At 42.1% G+C, this 23,848-nt stretch overlaps 1 protein-coding gene across 4 annotated transcripts in view; it reads left to right on the top strand.

Annotated features, from left to right (window-relative positions):
- LOC106909828 (FERM, ARHGEF and pleckstrin domain-containing protein 1-like) overlaps positions 1–23,662 on the top strand; it is a 43,969-nt gene extending 20,307 nt beyond the window's left edge. Inside the window, exons 3-28 of one of the 4 annotated variants that reach the window (XM_088012901.1) lie at positions 4,362–4,466; positions 5,120–5,162; positions 5,246–5,324; positions 6,418–6,515; positions 7,050–7,164; positions 7,541–7,688; positions 8,552–8,647; positions 8,871–9,037; positions 9,113–9,181; positions 9,311–9,386; positions 9,502–9,655; positions 15,910–16,118; positions 16,477–16,566; positions 17,930–18,063; positions 18,277–18,358; positions 18,431–18,492; positions 18,813–18,988; positions 19,068–19,198; positions 19,280–19,348; positions 19,995–20,084; positions 20,170–20,252; positions 21,167–21,279; positions 21,354–21,514; positions 21,947–22,054; positions 22,124–22,275; positions 23,099–23,662. In XM_088012901.1, coding sequence (XP_087869027.1) covers positions 4,362–4,466; positions 5,120–5,162; positions 5,246–5,324; positions 6,418–6,515; positions 7,050–7,164; positions 7,541–7,688; positions 8,552–8,647; positions 8,871–9,037; positions 9,113–9,181; positions 9,311–9,386; positions 9,502–9,655; positions 15,910–16,118; positions 16,477–16,566; positions 17,930–18,063; positions 18,277–18,358; positions 18,431–18,492; positions 18,813–18,988; positions 19,068–19,198; positions 19,280–19,348; positions 19,995–20,084; positions 20,170–20,252; positions 21,167–21,279; positions 21,354–21,514; positions 21,947–22,054; positions 22,124–22,275; positions 23,099–23,174 — 2,886 coding nt within the window. In that variant the 3' untranslated portion in view covers positions 23,175–23,662. Of the gene's footprint in view, positions 1–4,361; positions 4,467–5,119; positions 5,163–5,245; positions 5,325–6,417; positions 6,516–7,049; positions 7,165–7,540; positions 7,689–8,551; positions 8,648–8,870; positions 9,038–9,112; positions 9,182–9,310; positions 9,387–9,501; positions 9,656–15,909; positions 16,119–16,476; positions 16,567–17,929; positions 18,064–18,276; positions 18,359–18,430; positions 18,493–18,812; positions 18,989–19,067; positions 19,349–19,994; positions 20,085–20,169; positions 20,253–21,166; positions 21,280–21,353; positions 21,515–21,946; positions 22,055–22,123; positions 22,276–23,098 lie in introns of all 4 variants that reach the window. The other 3 variants (XM_088012898.1, XM_088012892.1, XM_088012894.1) reach the window with 3 other exon arrangements.
- The last annotated feature ends 186 nt before the right edge of the window (positions 23,663–23,848 follow it).

A 23,848-nucleotide genomic window follows, 5' to 3' on the forward strand; every position in this document is an offset into this window, starting at 1 on the left:
TTATTTGTTAGCAGAAGGGTGTTGCATGGGATCATTTAGCTGTTAGCATGGCTAGCATCTTTAAAGCATCGGTCTCAGTGTGTATTCTTTAAAAAAAATAAATTCTCTCCCAATCTATTTTGTTTTATGATGGAAAAAGGTTGAACATTTAGCAGAAGGTAAGAGAAAAATCAGGAAAGAAGGATTCTCCTGTTTTGAGACAAAACAGTTTACAATTTAAACTAGCCGTAGCATGTTATATTAGCAATTGTTGTGGCTAACTTCACTAAATAAACAATGTATCTGCATATGTTGTGAATGTAACTCTCCCAAAAAGCTCAAGAAGATGAAACCGAGGAGCTTCGTTAGCCTTCCTGTTATCTGCTGGAAGTCTTGCTTTTGCTCCACAACAACTTGAATGAACCACAAAGATGTTGAAGAAAACATGGATTCCTTTCAAATAGCTTTTTATTCCACTAACTTCAGTTGTTAAACTACTCATTAATACTGAATGTAGCTAATTTTGAGTCTTCTTTACTTTGTACCAGCTTCCACACTGAAGTGAATTGGTTTTCCAACTTATTGTTGAAACCTAATTATTCGTTAACCACATTAGAAGTTAATTTTTACTACCATAAAGCTTTTTTTCCATTTAGCAGACCAATCGGAGCAGACTGAATTCTCTTAAAGAGACAGGAACCTAATTAAGAGCGTTTTAAATGTGAAGACTTTAATTTCTTCATTGAAGAGATTTAACAGAGATGCTACCCTGCAAAATGAAATAAAATCTACAGACTGTGGTCAAGATTCCTACAATTCAGTCATGGTTGGCTTTTTGCATGTTCTTTAAACCCAAAGTCTGTACATTCAAGAGAAAACAAAAGGTCAGACTGATCCAAATTAAGCCCATATTTCAGGGTTTCATGTAGCAGAAAGGGAGGGTTTTGTTCTTCTCTCCACTTCTCTCTTTCAGTTCCCACATGTGAAACTGCAGGGCGAACGGGTGAAAGCATGCAGCGTGATGGTAAACAAAACAATTTGTTTTGTCAGCAAACGTTGGAATTTGGTGTTGCTAAATATGCCCAAAACTTAGGCTGTCATGAAGCGGGCTAAATGCTGGCTCTCGCTAGCCACATCTGAAGAGTTCAAACTTTACTTTCACCGCTGTCTTGGCCAAGTTTGGTCCAGTTCCTGCCAGCTACTGTCTGTTGTTTGCAGCAGAGCTGTTTGGGATTCTGCTTTCCTCACTTCTCAGCACTTCAGCTCTCACCTTTTTTGTCGTTTTTTTTTTTTTTAATTTCCCCCTCACAGACTGTTCAGATTAGATCCAGTTTTTTCTTATGGCTACCAGCTCGCTGTGTGGACAGAAAACTTAACGACAAACAGGTTTGCTGCAGCCTTTCAGATGAGCCGCTGCCAGCCGAAGGAAGAAAACTGAATGTGTTGACATTTTCTGGCAGCTGGAAGATAAAACCCACCAGGTTCATGAAACCTGTGTTGGTATAACTGGATTTGAGTTTTCTGGCCACATGCATTCCAGCGTGTAATGTTACTTGAGTGTGGTAATGGATCTATTTCTCGTTTTCTGTCTTTAGTTACTGAAGAAAGGTTAGCTGTAAGTGGAGGAAATGGCCTATTCTCCAAGCTAAAGGGTGTCTTAACATGAAGCTCTCACCTTTTGCAGATGATGCAGTTCTTTTACTGTGGGTCATCTGCCTGCTTAACCTCAGTGACGGTGATGAATTGGAGATCAAGAAGATAAGAAATCGAGTTAATGATATTCAATAATAATCTGACGTTTTATTAACACAGGAGCTCAGTGTTTTTGTCCTAAATTTGATCAAAATCTAAACTAATCCCAGCACTCGCCTCATTTATCATGGAAATTAACTCAAAATCAACAAATCAAGTCTTTTTTTTTTGTGCTTGTGCATAACGGAGTTCATTCAAAATTTTCCTGAAAAATGGTGACGCCAACTCCCACCTGCAGGTGGCAGTACGTTTTACTTCTACACTTATTTGCGAGTAATAAAAAGTCAAATTTATTATCAGACCTAAGCACAAATATTGCAACATTTCTTGGAAATATTTCTAAATTAGCACCAGAAAAGTTTTGATTTTTATTGCAAAGAATCACAAAATGTTTCTTTGAGAAATTCTGGAGGGATTGATGGATGTGAAAAGATGTTCAATATTATTTAATTTTAAGAAGAACTTATCAAATGCAGAGACAGTTCTAAACTTTTATTTATCGGGTTTATTGATGCATTATGGCACAAGCGGCCCGTAGTTTGACGCTCCTGCTCTCCGTAGTTTTGGTAAACCAGAAGACAAATCTCTCAATTTGCCTCCTTTCCGTCTGGGGCTGAAATAATCGACTAACTTAGTGATTGTTTCATCTGGAGCATACAGACTCAAAAAAGCCGGTTTGCTGAAAGAACAACACAATCAGAGCAGCAATTAAGCCAAATCTATGTTGTGCACAGTGGAAACCGTCTTAGCACTACCGCTACCACTTTTAGGGGTTCAGCCAATCGGCACCAAGGAAAATGAATGGATTGGCTGCTTTGCAATGCCAGCCAATGAGAACTCAGTGTTGAGATCTCTCTTTACATCTGTGTTCCCAAACTCTGCGTTTTCACTCTCACGCTTGTCAGTGGGATCCAAATCTGGCCGAGTGTTTCCATCAGAGCTGTGTGCTTTTTGGGTCGGGCGCCTGCGCCTCCTCCCAGCCCAACGCGGTTCTGCACGGCAGAAAACCTGGAGCTTTTGTTGTTGAAGTTGGACGTCTTGTTGGAGGAGATTGGTTTGCTAATGAAGGCCGTCTGAAGAGGAAACAGCTCAGCTCACAGTGAAGGAGACAGAAGCAGAGAGAAATCAATACAGTAAACCGGACTAACGTGTTTATAGACGTAGGTAGAAAGGAGAAGAGCAGTGAAGGATTATTTTTGACTGCTTTCTTGCCATGTAAGCCGTCCTCCTCTCTTCTGTTTTCCTACTTCCTCCCTTTTCGTCCCGTCTTAACCGCCTTAAGGCGAAGATTACCACCACCCAGACCTAAATCCCGTCCAAACGGCAGCATCTGTCAGTCGGATAATAAAGACGTTCTCGGAGAGCGTCACACAATCCTGATGTTTCCTTGATATCAGCCTGCAGCTAGAGCCAGTCAATGTGTGTGTCGTGCTTGGTGAATAGCTGGATGTGGAGTGTGTGGGTGTTTCCCTGCAGACAGACTGAACACACACTCACCTCGACATGCGGAGGCCAGATGGTGACAGACTTGGCTCGCGGCGCGCCCGGGGCTGCTCTGATGCACCGTGGCTGTGGTCGGACTTGTCACAACTAACAATTACACAATTAGAGTTGTTTGGAATAATCCTGTCCATATATTCTTATTAAGCTTCAGCGTTGTTGGTTTTTTCCTTTAGTTTTTATCCTGGTTGGAAATTCTGACATTTATCGTCCATTTCTGGTGAAATAAAGATGTTTAATCCAATTTAACTGGAATTAAATTGGATTAAACTCTTCTGGTTTTCGACCAATAATATTTCTATTGGCTAATCTTAATAACAAAGTGCACCAGTCCCTCCTGAACCAAAACATGAGGATTTTTATGTTGCTTTTGGAGTAATGGCTTCTTCCTTGATGATTGGCATTTCAGCCCATGTTCATACCGCGCCTGATTCACTGTAGATAACGGCGCCAGATTCAACCAGCACTTTCAAACAGGCTTCAGCTTTTGGTGTCAGTTTGTACCAAACCCGTTTTCTTCCTGAATGGTGTGAAAATCAGACGTTCCTGTGCTTTAATAGAGCTGTTAGTACAGCTTAAATCTTTTGTAAATACTATAACATGTTATTTTCATTATGCCACTGAATGGGACAGCAAATGTTTTCAATGAAATTTTAATTCCTCAAGAATGGAGCTAAATCTGATTCATGAAAAGTCTCTGAACGCTCAAAGGCTCATTTATATCGTATTTTCCAGACTAAGTCGCAGATTTTTTTTTTTTCCATAGTTTGGCTGGACCTGCGACTTGTTTTTTCCTCTTTGTGACTCATTTTTTCACCACTGGGACTTGAAGTCCAGAAAATATGGTAGTTATATTAATGACTGAACAGCATTTCAGTGCTGTAGTCAGCAGCAGAAACACGTGGATGTCTGAAAAGCAGTTCTCTGTGAAGTCGGGTCACAACCTTAAAACAAGAACAAACTGGCTTCCACGTCTTTGTTCGATCAAAAAGAAGAGTCTGCACTTCACATCCCATCCCTCCCTCCCTCCCTCCCTCCCTCCCTCCCTCTGATTCAGTTTCTGTCACCATCTTTTTTCTCTTTCTAATTTAATCCAACATGGCTTCCCCTCTCCCGTCCTTCTCTTGCAGCAACGCGCGCCTGGGAAGGTGCTTTTTGACCTGGTCTGCGTCCACCTCAACCTGACTGAAGGCGACTATTTTGGGCTGGAGTACACGGATCACCGGAAGATGACGGTAGGATGAGTTTCGTTGGAAGGATTCAGTTGTAATCTTTATAAATTTGCACTGATGTGGATTTAAACCCCGGCTTTCTGCTGCAGTCTGGTTCCTGAAGTTTCTAGCAGCAGCAGCTGTTTGTAATGATCTGCAGACTGGATGCGTCTGTAGTTTGCAGTGGAAACTCCACCAGAGCACAAACATGTAGTGAAAAGAAGAAGCTTTCTGGCTCCTATGAAAGCTGAACTGTTCTATGAAGATCGAATAACATGAAGTCAAATAAATAATACCAATCTAAACCTCCACTCTACGATGTTTTTAGTACATTTTTTAAAGCTATTAGTATCATTTTTAGCTCTCAGATTCTATTTGAATATAATAAACCTCTTTAATGACCTCCATTTTCAGGAGTAATGATGTGTTCAGCTGCAAAGTCTGCTGTTGCATTTAACTCTTTCAGCCTGAATGGTGCTAATTCCTCTATGCATTTTCAGATTGATGTAAATTATTACAATTTAATTTCCCCAATATGAAGCAAGGTTTTAATCAGATCAGATCTGACTCTGCAGCAGTAATGAGTGAGCACAATGTTTAATGACGTTGTGATGCTAGCAGCCTCCCGGTTAGCGCAGCAGCGCTACGTGATGTAATGGAGTGTTTCCTGCTCTCAGGTGTGGCTGGACCTCCTGAAGCCGGCGCTGAAGCAGATCAGACGTGAGAATCTGTCGTTTTTCTCTCCGTCGTTCTTTCTTCCCATGTCTCCACTTCCTCTCTAGCCCATAATTTCTCTCCTCCAGGACCTAAAAACACCATCCTTCGCTTTGTGGTGAAGTTCTTCCCTCCTGACCACACGCAGCTCATGGAGGAGCTGACTCGGTAGGTTTTTCACAGAAACCACACCTATACCCCTCTAACCGTGTTTTCAGCCTTCCATGCCGCATTTTCTTTATGTTTCTAATGATACCTTGTCAAATATTCTGGTATTTTCAGCTGACACTTTAAGCTAACTGTGGGATCTGGGAACCAGGCTCCTTGTAAAACTATTTTTTGCTTTATAGCAGCTAAAAAAGAAACTCCTGTTTTGCTTCGAGTCTGATAATCCGGTCCGAACCGGCCCAGATGTTTGTCCAAGCTCTCGCCACCAACCTCTGACCTCCAGCATTTTCCCATGATGCAGCAGCTCCCAGAATATTTCTGTGACTTTGGGGATTTCTTTCTTAACCCAGAGAACAAACCAGTTGTAGGTTTTAGTTTTTCGCTCCTGGTCTTTCCTCTCTGCCTGTTTACTCACAGGAAACAGGAAGTGAGCTGGCAGCTGTTTGCTCTTCCTGTGTTTGGTCAGATTGCTGGAAAAGTCTGGAAAAGTGTGGACAAATAAGAGTTTAGAAGTTTATTATTATTTAATTGACTTTATTCCCAATTCACCGGTCCTTTATTTGTTTTCTTTAGTATTTACTTTCTCGTGTCCTTCATTTATTCCATTTCTTGTCTTTTACCCTTTTTTCTGACTGGCTTTTCATCTTTCCTTCCTTATTTCTTTCTTTCAATGCGTCTTCCTTCTTTCCTTTCTTCCTTGCTTTCATCCATCTTTCCTTCCCACTTTGCTTCCTTCCTTTCCAATGTGTCCTCCATTCTTCCTTTATGCTTCCTTCCTTCTTTCATTCCTTCCTAAAACTCTGATGTTTTAGTTTGCAATGTGACAAAAAGTTTAACTGATTTAACGGATTATCGTTGCTAAAATGGTTCAACATATTCAGAGATTATTTTTTGCTTCGTCATATTTACTAAGCATGAACAAATGTGCAGATTTGGACTGAAATGTGATTTTTATGAGCAGTTCTTGTGTTAAATCAGCTCTGGGTTGAGGCTGTTGTGTTGCTGCATCCTGACTTGTTCCTGCTGGTTGATCTAATCTGACCTTCTGATCGTTTCCTGATGTCAGGATGTTTTTTGTCCTGCTGTTCTCCAGGTATCTGTTTGCCCTGCAGATCAAACGCGACTTGGCCTGCGGTCGTCTGATCTGCAACGACACCAGCGCCGCCCTCATGGTTTCCCACATCATTCAGTGTGAGTAAAACACAGGTTTCACTTCCTGATTCCTTCCTTTCATTGATCTCATGTAGAGACAATCAGCTGCTCTCTGTTAGAAATATCTCAAGAATTTGCTAAAGTCTCTTTCTGCTCTGAGAATATTCAGGAAGATTTTTAGGATTCCTGCTTTTTTACCGGAAGTTCTTCGTGTCAGAAAATGTCTCTGGTCTGATTCTAGGAACTTTGATCCAAAAAGGCTTCCGTCTCTGAAATCAAACACAATTCAAACAGATTTTTCCAGGAGTTTCATAATCTCTGCAGATTTATGAGAACAAATCAGTCTGGAAAATAAAATATTATGGTAGTTTTTTTACACCTCATTTCCTGTACAACTTCTGCATCCAGTCAGCCGTTCATCCATCCATTGTCTTGAATGTACTCTTATATTTGTACAAATTTACTTCTTTTATCAGTTTTCTTCATACTTTTCAAACTATTTGATTTTTCTGGCAGTTTTTTCTCCTTTCTAGTCCAAATAATCTCAGTTTTTCTCTCCCTCCGTCCCACCAGCCGAGATCGGGGACTTTGACGAGACGCAGAGCTGGCAGCACCTGCTGCACAACAAGTACCTTCCTGACCAGGACGCCATCAGAGACAAGGTCATCGACTGCCACCGCCAACATGTGTGAGTCCCTTCGGCCTCCGCTGCCGGCTAACATTAACATTTACAAACCAGGCGCACTTCCTTATTTTCCGCAAATCCCCATAAGCCCCCCTCCCCCAGCACAGATAAAGACAGAAAAACAAACCACTGGCTTTCCCTCGCTTCAATCCCTCAGCTCCTTCTGAGCCGACGCAGGAAGGAAGTGGCTAATTCAGGCGCTCATACAGGAAACGGGAAGTGATTTTCAGATTTTGCGAGGAAACAAAGCTCTTTTTGTGGCAGGTTTCTTTCCGGCCTGCAGCAGGCGCCTCCGTCTGATCCTGCTGTTGCTTTAGGACTTGTGCAGACGGTTTCTGTTTGGACCTCATTTCAACTGAGTGACGTTTTTCTTCCACAGAGGGCAGACTCCAGCGGAGTCGGACTACCAGCTGCTGGAAATCGCTCGGCGGCTGGAGATGTACGGCGTCCGGCTGTACCCTGCCAAGGACAGAGAGGGGACGAAGCTCAGCCTGACGGTGGCGCACACCGGGGTCCTGGTTTTCCAGGTAGGATCTTCCACCAAGTTCTGGTCCAAACACACCAGAAGGCAGTGGGAATCCTGCTAGAGACCCAAATATGTGGTTCAGGTTCGCAGAAGCAGAGACTCACCTGAAGGCTGTCGGACATGAAGAACTGTAGACTAATGATCCGTCCTTCCTTGTGTCCTTCACGACTTGATGTCATTCATTTCTTCCTTGTCCTTAATTCCACTTTTGTATCTTTTCTCCCATCCTCACTTACATCCTACTTCCTATCTTTAATCCTTTTTTGTCTCCTACCTTCCTCCATCTATGCTCCCTTGCATCCTTCTCAATCTACTTAATTTCCTCCTCCCTTCCTTCCACTCTTGTATCGTTTCTCTGTTCTTATTTGCATCCTACTTCCTATCTTGTATCTTACCTCTTTATCTTTTGTTCTGACTTTCTTACCTTTCTTCCTTGTGTTCTCCATTGTATCCTTTTATACTTCACTCTCTCCTTCCTTTCTTGTGTCCTCCCTTATCTTTTTATCTCCTACCTTTCTCCTTGTATCCTTTCTGTCTTGTGTCAAAATTGATCTTATATCCATCCTCTTTGTCTCCTTCATTTCTTCCTTGCACCCTTCTTTCCACCCTTGTGTCCTTCCTTGCATCTTCTTGACTTACATTAATAAATCCATAAATTCATGAGAAAGTTTTGTGTTTTAAATTTTAAACTAAAAAAAAAGACTTTAAAGGCTGAAGGAACTTTAGGAACGTTGATTCCTTAAATATTATCCTGCTTACTTGTTCCAAAATGTTTCTTATGTTATTTTCTAAAATCTAGAGGATAGTTTTTTCTTCTTGCAGTGGAACTGGCTGCATTCAGCTGGTTTTCTGTTTCTCGTTCAGGGTTACACAAAAATCAACGCCTTCAACTGGTCCAAGATTCGCAAGCTGAGCTTCAAGCGTAAAAGATTCCTCATCAAACTGAGAGCCGACCCCTCTGTAAGTCCATCTAACATCAGAGTTTTTATTGTTGAAATCCTGAAAAGATGAAACTGTTCAAATGTTGAAGCAGTGCTACTCTTGAATACATTTTCTGGCTACTCTGCCCACCTCTTCATTTAAGGAAAATGTTCAGTTTGATCAAACGCACCCTGAGCATAAGGGTGCGTTTGTTTTCCACTCCTCTGAGTCCGTACTTTGCCCAACTCTTGGTGTCGTCCAGCAGAACTCCCACCACGACACGCTGGAGTTCGCCATGGCCAGCAGGGACTGCTGCAAGGTGTTCTGGAAGATCTGCGTCGAGTACCACGCCTTCTTCAGACTCTTCGAGGAGCCCAAACCCAAACCCAAGCCCATCCTCTTCACCAGGGGTTCCTCGTTCCGGTTCAGGTCAGCCAGGACCCAGAAACGTTTTTTTCCTCTTTTTTTTGCTTAAACTTACATTTAGATTCACTTTTCTTCCAGCGGGAGGACGCAGAAGCAGATCATCGACCACCTGAAAGACTCTGAGCTGAAGAAAGTCCCGTTTGAGAGGTGAGGAAGCGTCCTGGTTCTGCTCCAGGTTCTCAGCCAGACCCTCGTTTGGCTGTAATCAGATTTGCCTGTTGGGTTAGCTGATTGGTGGCGCATGCTTTGACCCGGTGTCGCCTCCCGTTTTCACAGGAAACACAGCAAGGTTCTGTCCAGCAGCAGCATGTCGCCGCACTCGTCTTCCTTCAGATCCCAAGTGCCAAAAGAGGTAAAACCCCTTCCTGCCTTACCCAACGCCATAATCAATCAATCAATTAATCGCACGAGGAATTAAATTGAGCTCCACATCAACACTCACTCGTTCCCCTTGGTGTGTTTTTCAGAGTACCACGTCTGTCCTGTTGGCAGACCAGCCCGACTCGGCCAACACCAATGGCACCGAGGAGCCTCCGACCAACGGCTTCCCCGACGGCGCCCTCAACTCGGACCCGAGCCGACAGAACCACAACGGAGCGGGGCAGCACCTCCTGAACCCAGGTCCAACCTGCAGGGCAAACAAAGGCAGCAGCTCCTCTATTCCTTACATAGACTGCAGCGACATAGACAGCGAGTGCGACGTGGGGAAGAGCGGCAGGGCCCCCAGGGGCCACAGCAGCGCAAACGACAGCAATGAGGATGAGGGCAGAGATGGGGGTCTGTTCGGGGTGGTGAACGGGTTCTACCACACCAACCACCAGGGGCTGATGCAGCAGGGGGTGATGGGAAACAGAAATGCAGAGGAGGTCCTGTCCAATGGCGGCTCCTTCCACAGCCGCCTGCCGCTCCACAGCACGCTGCTGGACGAGATCTTCCAGGGCCGAGACAAGCGCGGCGCCGGCGTCGTTCGCCCGCTGGGGACCGGGACTCGCAGCCAGTGCTCCAGCCCGGTCATTAGCAGCTTCCACCCGCGGACCAATTCGCTCAGCGCCGAAATGACAAACGGGCACGGTCAGCCGCGCGCCGGGTCGCGGTGGGACGACGGCGGCCATTATTTTAGCAAACGGCCCGGCACCGTCCCCGTTGAGGCTCCCGCCGTCTCGCCGTCGTCCCAGTACGGCAGCTACTCCCCGATCCTCTCGAACCGCACGCCGCCTCATCCGGCCAAACCGTACAACCTCAACATCATGCGCAACCGTTCCGACACCGACCCGTTCATCCTCAACCAGCTCACTTCCACCCCGATACGCCGCAATCCCTACCGCTCCGGGGCGGAAACCCCAAGCTCCGCCCCGACGGAGCGAAAAGCCGCGATAGCTAACGGTAATCTCGCGGTTCCGGGTCAAGCGCGGTCGAACGCGGCGGCCCAGCGGCTGTTTGGCCAAAAACCAAACAACAACAACAACACGCTGAGTCAGCCGGTCCAAATGATCGACGGGTCCACCAGCAGCGGCACCGACACCAGCGACACGGAGTCCGACACCGGCAGCAGCGCCTACAGCCAGCCGCTGCTGTACGGTAACCCCGCGGCGGTTAGCTCCACCGACGGGAAGCTAACGTTCGGGAGTCTGCGGGCCGACGAGGAGCGGCGGTACCGGTTCGGTGAGGAAGACGTGGCTGGTCAGGTTTTCAGCTGCTGAGCAGGAAAAAACTTTGATTTAATCTCCAGTTTGACTTATTTAGCTTTTAAATATCTGGATGTAGTCATGTGGAGAATCTGGGACGCCTCATTAAATATTGTGTTTTCTGGAAAATAAACAATTTAAATAATCATGTTTTACTCACTAAAGACAGAAACTAAAATGTGTAATATGCTACATTTTGTGAGCTTATTGTGTTAAAAACTATTTATTACCTTTTTTTTAGGTAATGGTCACAAATACTTCTCTTGAAAAACATTCCTATTTAACACAAGTTTTTCAAATATGATTTTTTCATTACATTGCACAAAAGATTTCATTTAATCATATTTTCAAATTTTCTCATTTATGAAAATGGTTAAGCTAACATTTTAATCACGTTTCTTTTTTAATTAACTGAAATTTATCATGAATAATAATCCATTATCCATTTCATTAATTTATTCCTCATTAGAAATTATAAATTTGTAATTCAACTTTTTCAGGAGTATTTTAGAAAACACACGTTTTCATGGGGTGTCCTCATTTTTTCTGAAAGTGGAGGAAAAACGTTTTAGTAAACTTTTCTCAACTCTTTATAAAAAGTTTGTATCAGATTTTGATCAAGTTTAAAAGCAGTTTTTTAATTGTAAAATTGATGATTTTTAACAGAAATCTGTCGTTTTCTACTTCACTTTCATATAGATTTTTGAGGTTTTTTCCGTCTGAACCTGCTGTCGATGCCACTTTATCTCGTGACGACAGTCTTGTAAATAGTTAAAATTTGCGCGTAAATAACCTTTTTTAAGGGGAAATCCTTCCTGTACAATGTGCCATAACTTAAAAACTTTGAAAAGCTCACATTTGGAGCTTCTAGTTAAGATTATTTCTGCAAAGTCTTCCAGTTGTTTCTTTTAGCATTGATTGTATTTATATCGGTCTCTTCTGTGTAGCAGGAATGTTAGGTTTGTTGATATTTAGCTGATAAATTTCTTGACTTGTTGAGGAGAAACTGATTTATTTAGAGGCGCTGATTTTTCTCTGACGTTTGACATGAATCTCTTTCCATGTTTGTGGCGTGAAATTAAACCTTAGAGTTTGACTTTGTATGGTGCAATAGCAGTTTTCCTTAGAGGTTTTCATTGGGCCGTTAGAGCGGGACCGTTGTGAGCAGCTCAGTTTATTTAAAGAAATGGTTGATCTTAATTATAGCCCTGTTTAATTGTATATGTTTTCCCAGAGAATGGGTTGTATTTTAGTGTTTAAAGTGGCAGAGGAGGTCCGTTTGAGCACTTTCTGTTCATTATGTCAGATTACATTAACTCTGATGTGGATGTTTGCTCAGGAGATCTGTTAAAGGTGTTTTTCACCTGTTACGCAGCATTTATTAGGTTTTATTAGAGAAAAATCTAAAAACACAAAAGCTGCAATAGTGAGGTAGCGTAAGTGTGCACATCCATAAGCTAATACTTTCTGACATCCTAAAAGTTGCATAAAACAATTAGTGTCAGGATTTGCACACTTATATTTTCCTCTAACAGATTTTTTTCCTGTTAATTTGTGCTGGTTGCATTAACGGAGGGAAGTATTTTTCATGTTTTTTAGCACTGGGGTGAATACTTTAGAGAACTGCACCCTTATTTTACATGTATCCATGACTGAGATTGATTAGCTGTGAATTGAAAACAGTCAGATTTTGTGATATATTTTCTGTTTCTCCTTCACATCTTTGTTTTCCTCACTGTAACTCAGCAGCACCACCCACAGCTGTCTGCTTGTGCTTGGCTCGGCCCCTGGCATGAACTCCACACTCTGCAATTAAATCTGAATGTTACCTTCCACTCAGTGCAGCTGCTCTTTCCTCACCTCTTAAACTGCAGCTCATGGAGGCTCCTCATCTCCATCTGTCATTCGTTGCCCGTTCGGCTGCCTGTTCTCCACTTTTATTTTTGCTCTCGCTGGAACAAGCAAATTCAGCTCAAGCCAGCATTTCACACCAATTTGAGGTTATTTTTGCTTCATATTGTTCACGAATGTACTGCTTCAAATCTGATTGGGTTAAATGTGGAAGATGTTTGACTTTTTTCCTGCTTCCTTCTGAAACAAATGAACAACTTTCTGCTTTGAAATGCACTGTTTTTGTTTGTTTGTTTGTTTTCTTAACATTTCCTTTCTGTTTCTATGAATGCATGTTAACCAGGCTGGAAAAGTGTCACTTTACTGCTTTTTGCTCACTTTGTGTGTGTGTGTGTGTTGAGGGGTTCACAATGGTTCAAAATGTTTGAGATGCAGGTGATGCAGTCAAACAGATCACCAAGCACATGCTCTTTATGTTTTGTTTTTCTTAATTTTCGGAGTTGTGCCTTTCAATCTCTTTCCCCTCCTGAGTGAATCACCTGCACCGCGTTTATTTCAAACATTCAGAAATCCGTTGTGTTTTGGATTTGTGCGACTTCGCTCCAGTTTTCTTGTAAACAGAGTGGGAGGGTGAAGACAGACAGACCAGCGAAGTTCATAATAATGCAATTATGTAAGTGCACAGAAGATATATTTGAGAAACGAGGCGTTTATGTTGTCAGATGCAGAAGTCTGCGTGTTGTCAGAGCTTGAAAACATGTATAAACACAGGGACACTGGAGCCGAGTCGCACACTGCCGTCCTTACACTTTGCCTGTTTCATATTTGCATTTGCTCCCACTCAATCCCACTGATGCTTCTTCTTTGTCATTTCAATGAAACTGAATGTACAGTGTACAGCAACTGTCGTGGCACATTAGGGCTATTTTAGGTTGAAAGAAATCTTGGAGCTGCGGGATGTGTTTTTCTGCGATATTTTTTCTTAATAAATTCGCTTTTGCCTCATAACTTTGATAAATCTAGAAAAAGTATAAGTTTTTTTTAATACTAACCACTTCCACTGGCTCTCTGGATTTTTTTAACTACCTAAAAGGCCTTTTGAATGTCCTTACATTGTAACAGGCTACTATGATTTTGTATTCATGCTGTAATTTGTATATTTATGGACTTAATCCAAACCAAATTTGTTAATTTTACCACTTTAATACTAAACTTATTCTTTTTTCTTGTTATTATTACATAGTTGTCCCGATATTTGGTGAATAAAGGGAATAGATTGATCTTTTAGGAGTGAAAAAGCAGCATTAGATATGGGATACCAGCCAGTACTAACAGCCAGTTAGCTTAGCTTAACTCACTTAGCTTAGCTTAAAATAGATCATAAATATCAAAGTATCAGTTTACAGAGAATTAAAGTTAAATAAACAAACAGTACAATGTTTTTTTTAATGGAAGCGGGAATATTTTGGTTATTTTGCACCTTGTTTTAATTTTTTAACTTCACCTTACACTGGCTACTTTTTTCTGTAGCATTTAGCTTAGCGTAACGATATTTGTTGAATGTCTGTGGGGGTTTTTTTGCGTGAAATATTTGAAAATAACTAAATTTAAGTCTTGTTGTCACTATAAGAGCTGTTACATAAAATTGTAGCGTTATTGAAACCAAAACTTTGTAAAAATTCTCAATCCAGTCCCTTTGTAAGCTTAGCTAGCTGGCTAACAAAGCTACACTAATGGTATCACCCAGAAAGTATACCAGTTATTCTCAGTATATTGAACGAATATCTTGAAATAAAGTTTATAAAAATGTGAAAAATGGAGTATTAGAATTAAATCTGCATGTTTTTCTGCTGTTAGCTGCCGACTTTTGAAAAGACATTAGCTAGCCTTGCCGTGTTGCTGCTAACTAAAACATTAGCGACTGCTCCTGTTTGCATGTTTATTTTCTACTTTTAAAGCTGACTAAATCACCAAAAACCTGAAAAACTGCCTAAATCTGAATAATGATCATTTTCTGATAAATGTGTAGTTTCACTCGTTTTCTATCACTTTTGCAACGCTGTTCCTTCACATCTACCGCCAAACTCTTGTTGCTTCTATGACTTTTCCTCCTTTCTTTCCTTCATTCGTCTCACTTTTTAATCTGTTTGTGGTGCACTAGTGTTAATAAAAGAACATTGTTTAACATAAAAAGGGACTCCAGAGTTCTGTTTGAACTGTGACCCCTCCCCCTGTGTTGCATTGTGGTAGATGTAGTCTTCCTGTTAGCATGTGTGTGTCGTGTCTAGAGTTATTTGTCCATGGAGTTTTTTTTCTCATAGCACCGCCGCATAGATCTGCACTCACTGGTTGCGATGGTTTTACCCATGATGCAGTTTGATCTATAGCAGTGGAAACTTTGCAGAACTGGGCAAGTATACAGTCGAATTTAGAATCACGTAGTTTAGTAGTAGTAGCAGTAGTACTAGAATTTGTAGCTGGTTTCTACGGTTTAATGGGATAAGTTTGTGTAACGCTAGTATTTAATTGCGACATGCATATTTCAGATTTCCCACTTAGACTCAATTTGCCGTTCCAGAACCCCGCTGTGCCCTGACCTACTTCCATTTCCTACACATTGCATGACTGAACATCAGTACGTTTCTCTTGGAAGTTAAGCTTAATGCTGAAAATTGTTAATTTTCTGTCATGTTTTGGTTTTGTTTTAGTAGATGTAATTTATTTGGGGTTCCTACATAATCTGGAACTGGGTTTTAGTATTTCCCAGTTTGGATAATTGTGGAAAAAGAAAATAAGTGCAGAAAAATATTTGGATTTCCAGACTTTGTTTTATTTACTTTTTATTCTCTACTTCCTTGTTTTATTTCCTCCTATCTCTTCCCTTCCTTTATTCCATATTTCTTCTTGTGTCCTTTTTATTTTTTTGTTTCCTTAGTTCCTTTCCTAAGTTGTCCTTTTTTCCTCGTCTCCTTCCTCAGTTTCTTCCTTCGTTCACTTAACCCAAGTTTCCTGCATCCTTAACTTTTTAATTTTATATTTTTTCCCTTCCGTCCTCCCTCCCTCCCTCTCTGTAACAACTTGATGGCAAACGTTAATATTTTATATTTTTAAATTAATGTAAAGGATGGAAAACTCTGGAAAATTGAGTTTAAAATGTGTAGGAACCCACATTAAGAAAATGCGTTCAATTAGATAATAGTTTTAAAAATTACTGCTTTTATCTAGTATCTAGAAAACCAAAAGTTTCACAGCCCAGTTCACTAAATTCAAAATAAAACTGAACTTTAATTTCATTTTCACACAATCTCCCCGTTTGTGTTTTCCATTCCCGACGTTCAGACGGCTCCGATTCCAAGGAATCTCCGCAGGAAAGTCCCCGGCTGGTTCCGAACGGTGGTGGACCAGGGGAGGACCAGGAGAGGGGCGTCACCAGCATGACAGATGTGTGTCAGATTCCAGGGGGTCAGCCGCTGTCGCCGCTCACCAGCCCGCTGCTCATCGAGGCCGGATATGTCCGCCATGACGACGAAGAGGAGGCGAGGAGGAAGGTGTGCTTAGAAGTGGAAAATTTGATTGGATGAATGAAAGAGAAAAGAAAATTAGCAAAATACCTGCAAATCTGCTCCCAGTTGTTTTATAATTTATCTACAACCAAAAGAGAATAAGGTTGAAATAAATAAACACCTCACAGCATGATACTGCCATCACCATGCTGAATGTTTTGATTTTAAATTTAAAGGTTTTCATGGGAAGAAGACACAAATAATTTCAGATTTTTATTTGTAGAACATTTTAAAAAAGATTCACAATTTTCTTCCTAATCTATGTAGCTGCGATCTCAGTAGAGTTGGTGGTGATCTGCGTAGATGTAGATGTGCTAGATGTGCTGTGTGTGCTTGTGTCCAGAAGTTTCCCACAGACAAAGCGTACTTCATGGCCAAAGAGCTGCTGACCACAGAGCGGACGTTCCTCAAGGACCTGCAGGTCATCACTGAGGTGAGAACTGCTTCCTGGTTTAGCCGACACGTCGTCGCTTCATCGGCTCTGATGGACGAATTCCTCAGAAACGGTTCGGCCAAACATCTCTGATAAATCTGGAATCTGATTTGAGGATTTTCCACATCTGCTAAAGTGGAAGAAGGAAAGAAAAGAGGAGTGGAATGCTGTCAGATATAACTAAATGTTCTCTCCATCATTTCTTTCCTTCCTTCTTTCTTTTCTTCCAACATTTTTTCTCCCCTTTCTTGTCTTCATGTTCTCTTCCTTGTCTCTTTCCTTCCGTCTGCCATATTGTCCTCCTTGTTTGTCTTTTCCATTCTTCTTTCCAAGCTGCCTTTTTTCCTTTCGTTTCTTCTCTGCATCCCTTCTTTGATCTTTCTTTTTCCTGCATTTCTTTTTTCTTTCTTTTGTTGCCCATTTTTTCTTTGTTTTTCTTTCTCTTTTTGTCTGCTGTCTTTTTGTTTTCTTTTTCTCTTTTCCTTCATTTTTCTTTTTTGTTTTCTCTTTTCTTTTTCTTTTCTTCATCTCCATCTTGTTTTCTTTCTTTTTCTGTTTCTGCTCTCCCTCTTTGTTTTTCTCTTTCTATCTTGCTTTGTTTTCTTTATCTTTTTTTTCTTTCTGTCTTCCTTTCTTCTTCTGTTTTTCTTTTTCTCTCTATCATTCTTTCTTTTCAAATATCTAGTTTTTTAATGTAAATCCTGACTGGAGACTTTCTGTTTTCTGAGACCTTTGACCTTTAATCCGTCTTTGCAGCAGCACTTCGGTTTCTCTGCAGGTTTTAAACTCTCTGTTCAGATGATTCTCTTTGTCTTTATCTCTCTTTTTTCCCTCCTTTCTGTTTCTTCATATAAAAATAAATCGTCTGCATCATAAATCTCCCCACTAGAGGGCAGTGCAGTGTGGATTGCATAGTTTAACTCTTCTGTGTTTTTAACTAAAGTAACTTCATGTTCAGGCACCTCCTCTGAAGTCCATCATGACCTCTGACCTTTCCTGTGGTGAAAATCTCTCTGCTCACATTTTTCTTCTATTTTTCCTGTTTGACTTCAGTTTTCTGTTGGAAGTGGAAGGAAGGCGAGCTGGATGACCTCTTGACCTCTCGCTGCTCCCTCTCTCCTTTTCCTCCCTCCTTCTTTCTTTCCTTCCTACCTTCCGTTTTTGTTCCTCATCTCCTTCCTCCTTGCGTTTCTTGTGTCCTCCTTCCTTCGTTAGTGTTTTTTATTTTCATGACCATAAAATACTGAGAATTCTGGGAAGTTGAGTCTGGAGAATATTTTGAGTCAAAAGTCTCGTCTTATTTTACCATTTCATGCTAATTTAGCTACTTTTCTCTCTGCTGCGTGTCTTCTTCTGTCCCCAGTTCTTCCAGAAAGCTGCAGGGAAAGATGAAGCCTTTCCAGACGCCGTTAAGAACCTGATCTCTTCCCACTACGATCCCGTCTACAGGTTTCACCAGGGATTCCTCAAAGAGACGGAGCAGCGGCTGGCTCAGTGGTGAGCTCTCTTCTTCTACTGTTCTCCTCCTACAGGGGCATATAAACTTTATTTTGGTTCGTAGGAAGTCCTCATTTCCTTAAATTCCTGCTTTCTTGTGTCCTGAAGTCTGTAAGGTGAAGTTCTGTGTGTGAACTTTATCTCAGCCTGCCCTCTAGTGGAGATTCCATGCAACTGCACATGAATCAATAATAAATGCTCTTCCTCCTGCAGGGAGGGTCGGTCCAACGCTCACATCAAAGGAGATTACCAACGAATTGGAGACGTTTTACTGAAGAACATTCAGGGTTTGAGGGTGAGAGTTCGTCTGGATTTCCTCCCAGATTGAGGCGATTGCAGATCTAACCGCTTCCTTTTGTTCCTGCAGCAGCTGACGGTTCATCTGCAGAAGCATTCGGAGTGCCTGGTGGAGCTGGAGCGAGCTTGTAGGTAAGATCAGAGTTCAACTGGAACGCAGCATGAGAGCAGCTCTGAAGTTGGGAGGTTTTGTGGATTTTAAACATACTGGTCAGGCACCAGTCTGACCTATTTAAATTGGATCTATTGTGCAAAATTCACATTTTGCATATTTTTGTTCTTCCATCTTGGTTTCTACTGCTTCTAATAAGTTAACATCTTTTGTGTCTGGAAAACCTCCCTATTGTTGAGTCTGCCGTTACCTAGCAACCCCAGGCGAGCCCAGTGTCGTTGCCTAGCAACCCCAGTGTAGCTCAGGGCTTACCAAGCGTTAAGTCTGAGTGCGTGTCCAGGTCGAGTCGTAAGGTGGAGGCCGTGTGCAGGGACTTTGAGCAGCAGAGGGTTTGCTACCTGCCGCTCTACATCTTCCTGCTGCGGCCGCTGCACCGCCTGCTGCACTACAAGCTGATCCTGGAGAGGCTCTGCAAGCACTACCCGCCCACCCACGACGACTTCAGGGACAGCAGAGGTGAGTGGCCTCATCTCCCCTCCGCCCGCCTTTTCCACGCCGTCGCCCCTCTAAAACCCGGCCGCCCCCGTTCCTCCAGCCGCCCTGGCAGAGATCTCGGAGACGGCGCTGCAGCTTCAGGGCATCATGATGAAGATGGAGAACTTCCAGAAGCTGCTGGAGCTGAGGAAGGATCTGACCGGCGTGGAGAACCTCATCACGCCTGGCAGGGTGCGTCTTCCTCCGCGCTGTCGCCTCCTCAGGTCTGCCGGGCTCCGGCTGACGGGTCGTGTTTGTGTTTGTGACCTGCAGGAGTTCATCAGGCTGGGCTGTCTCAGCAAGCTGTCAGGGAAAGGTCTGCAGCAGAGGATGTTCTTCCTGGTACCAATCACAGCCTCACACTGCAGCTCCTGAAAACTAAACACTGGGATATTTACAGACCTCAGAACCAAAACCAAGTCGCTCTTCTTCTCGTCTTTTTCCTTCCTTTCCTTCTCCCCCCAGCTTCTTCATTCCTCCCTCATCGTTTTTCCTACATCCATTACTTTTTACATTTTTCTCTTCTACCTTTCAACACCTGTTTGGTGTTTCCTTTTTTGTCTTTTTCTCCTTCCTTTTGTTTTATTTCCATCTTTGGCCATTTCATCTTTCCTTGCTTCCTTCTGTAGTTCCTTTCTGACAAGTCATTCCTTCTTTGTTTCCTCCTTCCTTTTTTCATTCTCCTGTCTTTTTTCCTTTCCTTCTCTCCATCTTTCTTTCTCTTTCCTTCTTTCCTTTGTTCCTTGTTTTCTCTTTCATTCCTTTCATCCTCCTTGTGTCCTTCCTTCCCATTTCATTTTCTTCTTTTCGTCTCCTTCCTTCCTGCGTTCCTCCCTTCCTTCTCCCTGGTCTCTAGGCGCCACTTTCATACATTCAGAGTTAACTTTTATGTTAAATTTGTCTAAAATCTAATTAAATGTCAGATAAATCTTGTATTTTACATGATGGCGTGTAGGAATGTTGTCCTTCTGCTTCCTGTTTCCTCCAGTTCAGTGATTGTTTGATGTACACCAGTCGAGGAACGACTCCGTCCAACCAGTTTAAGGTCCATGGCCAGCTGCCGCTGTACGGCATGACGGTGTGTGATCAATAATAAGATCGAAGCAGCAATTATTGATCAGATTCAAATCTATTTTTCATTCATTTCTGCTTCTGTTCTTCAGATCAGAGAAAGTGAGGAGGAGTGGGGGGTCCCTCATTCGTTTACGCTCTTTGGACAGCGGCAGTCTGTGGTGGTGGCGGCCAGGTGAGGAAAACGACACATCTCAGCCATTTTTATTCCTCCAGAGGCTTAAAAATAAGATTTTCTTTTTTTTTATTACACATCTTGTTTTATTTTCTTAAAGAGAAAAACAAATGACAGAAAATATTTTTTATAAAGTGGCTTTTATTTCAGTCGTTGAGACGATCCTTTCCAATCTGATTCTTATGAGTTGAAATTTGAAATTACAACTTCAAGATGCTCAACATTCATCATTTTATTTTTTATTTTTCATGTTGGCGTTTTCTTAAAATTACGACTTCATTCTGGTGATCTTAGCACTTTATTCTCGCATTATCTCTTGTTTTACTAAAACTGTGTTCTTGTAGTACTGCGACTTTATTCTTGGAATTAAATAAATAAATAAAAGAATGGTCCTAAAATTATGTCATCAAATCGATGAGAATTCAAATTCCACATAAACAGAAGTTGCAAAAATCTCACCAAGTATTTTTGGTTGATTTTCTTGTGAAAATATCTTCATACATTCTAAATAAGACAAAACTAACTAAAGGAGTTTGTTTTAACTCAGTAATTTCATAAAATTGGGAAAGAATTAGTTGCTTCATTGGCAGATTTTTTAACTTATAAAACAACATTTTTAGCTTTTTATAAGTGAAATAATCTGCCAGTGGAACTAGTGCTTTTCATCAATATTAACCAATTATTTACTTAAAACAAGCTCCAAATATTTGCAGAAAACTTAGTTGTAAGTTAGTTCTGTCTTATTTCAAGTGTATTAAGATACTCGCACTAGAAATTTGACCAAGAAGACTTGCTATGATTTTTGTTTTTGCAGTGCAAGATGGCAGCCAATCTGAACTATGAAAATCCAGGGAGTGCATTGGTGGAAAAAATAAAGAAGCCATGTTTGTTTGTTTGTTTGTTTGTTCTTGCAGTTGTGCTGCAGAGATGGAGCGCTGGGTGGAGGACATCAGGATGGCCATCGACCTGGCAGAACAGAGCAGCAGCCCAAACGCCGAGCTGCTGTCCACCAGTCCACCCGACACCAGTAAGATGCTCCCAGTGGACCAGCAGTCAAACTGGCTCCAACACCCGTCCAGATTGCGTGTCTTTGTCCTGCAGAGCCTTTGGAGGACGCTGGGGCTGAGTTGGAGTCGGAAGAGGAGCTCTGCGGCTCGCGCTCGTCCCTCGAGCGCCAGAGTCACCGTGGCAACACCACCGTTCACGTCTGCTGGCATCGCAACACCAGCGTGTCCATGGTGGACTTCAGCGTCGCCGTGGAGGTGCTGCTCTGCTCTCGGCGCTCATCTGTGCTTCATTCTGTGTGGTTTTCTGCTCAGCTTGTCTTCTCTTTATCCACCTGTCCTCTTCCACTCCATCTGTGCCTTCATTTGTTTATCTGCTCACGCTGGCATCGGTAGGGCCGGTCAGTGAGTTCATGAGGCCCCCAGTCTCACCTTGTGGTTTGCAGCCATTCTGTTACTGACATCTGGTGGCGCAGAGAGGTACTGCAGCAGCTGGGAAATCACTTCTCTGTTTAGAAAGTTGTTCTACAAGTCAAATTGGTGAGAGTTTTGTGAAAGTAAAGAGTAGATGGTAATGGAGGCGAGCAGCTTTCCCTTTTTACTCAATTTGTCCAATTTTCTAATCAAAATTGTGAGCAATTTTGATTAGAAATTTTAATGAGCTTTTTGCTTCCTGTGCTTGTGTTGCAGAACCAGCTCTCAGGTAACCTGCTGAGGAAGTTCAAGAACAGCAACGGGTGGCAGAAACTCTGGGTGGTCTTCACTAACTTCAGCCTCTTTTTCTACAAGTCGCACCAGGTAAGACGTGCAAACGTGTAGCGAAGAGTCGCTCTGGGATTTCTGTAACAATGTCTGGCCTTCCTGCAGGATGAGTACCCTCTGGCCAGCCTCCCTCTGCTGGGCTACTCTGTCACCGTCCCGGCCGAGTCCGAGAACATCCACAAAGATTACGTCTTCAAGCTTCACTTTAAATCCCACGTGTACTACTTCAGATCAGAGAGCGAGTACGCCTTTGAACGGTAGGTGTTCACTCAACAAAGAGCAGCGATTTAATCTAGTTTTACCCCAGGAGTGAATGTTTTATTTAAACCACAGAAGACAAGAAGTTATAACTTACAGGGTTCATACAAAAGGTGGAAATGGGAGAAGATCTGAAATGTTTTCCAAATTTGGAAAAATTCCTGGATACTTCTTAAGTTCATAAGTAATTTGCTCCAATAAGACATAAAAAAATATGCACAGCTAATCATCTGCCTGTCTGCCTATCCATCTGTACATCCACTGACCAAGTGGATGTACAATTGGCCAATTGATTGACCCAATCGTCTGCTCATTGGATGAAACATCTCTCAGCCCATCCACCCACTATTGGTAATTGACCCAATGGTCCCGTTATCCACCCAATTGTTTGACCATGCTGTCCGTCCTCTTTCCCAGTCATCCATCAATGGGCCCAATAATCTTTCCATCAATCCTTCTGTCCTCCTAGCAATCCGTAATTGAGTGAATTCTTTTGCCGATCTACCCATTTGTTGAACCCATTCATTGGGCTGTGTCGTTCATCTCATCCATTGATCTGTATGTTTGTCCATTTACCCATCACTCCTTCTACAACCTTCACCGACCCATCCTCTCACCCATCGATCAATCTTTTTATTCGTCCATCGACCCAACTATCAATCTGTCCATCAATCCTTTGTGAAAACGAATACCATTCTAGAATAGTTGTAGTAAATTAACAAATAATTTTATTTGGAACAATAATTGACCAAGAAATTTGAATTTGGAATTTAAAATGATTTCTGTCTCAAACTAAGTCGGTTTCCTTCTGTTGGTTTCCAGGTGGATGGAGGTGATCCGCAGCGCCACCTGCTCCGCCAGCCGCCCCCTGCTGAGCTCCAGGAAGGATCTTTACTGATGACTCTGCCATCTTCACCTCAGCCTTACACAAAACCACAGACTTCTCTTCCAGCCTTTTAGAAATCACACTTTTTTACACACCAATACACTCAGAGGTCCTCAAAGTTCCTTTCACACCATTTATCTTCAATGTTCTGTTTCTGTGCCAAACTGGAAAATATTAGTAGTATTGTCCTTATTTCCACTTTTTTAACTCGACATATTTAGAGCTCCATAAAGCAGATGTGTGGATTAATCATGATGCCAGATTAGGACACAGCATCCATGTTTTTCTTTTTGTAATTCCTCTTTGTACAGTATTTTGATAACACTGTGAAAATAGTTTTTTCCTCCTTCGTTTTGTCTTCACTGAAAAGGAAAACTTTAGACCTGCTTCCAAAGCCGACAGATTTCCTCTTTATCGCCTTCTTCCCAGTATTTTTCCAGCTTTCTGGAATTGTTTTGAAAAGTTTGTGTTCATATGAAAAATAAACAAAGCAAATCACAGATTATGTTGTGTTTTACTTGTAGAGATTGCAGGTTTTGGTCCTTCCTGACGGTGTTCCCCAAGGCTTTGTGTTGGGGATCCTGCAGAATCATTTTTTCAATCGGCTTGGGAGCCAAAATATCCAGTTGAAAATACTTAAACATCACAAAACTCTTTAGTATTTTTCTTTTTAATTATAATGACCA

This window comes from Poecilia mexicana, unplaced genomic scaffold (genome assembly GCF_051168715.1).
Source record: "Poecilia mexicana isolate PSO_F unplaced genomic scaffold, ASM5116871v1 scaffold_2, whole genome shotgun sequence".
In the NCBI taxonomy this organism is placed as follows: Eukaryota; Metazoa; Chordata; class Actinopteri; order Cyprinodontiformes; family Poeciliidae; genus Poecilia; species Poecilia mexicana.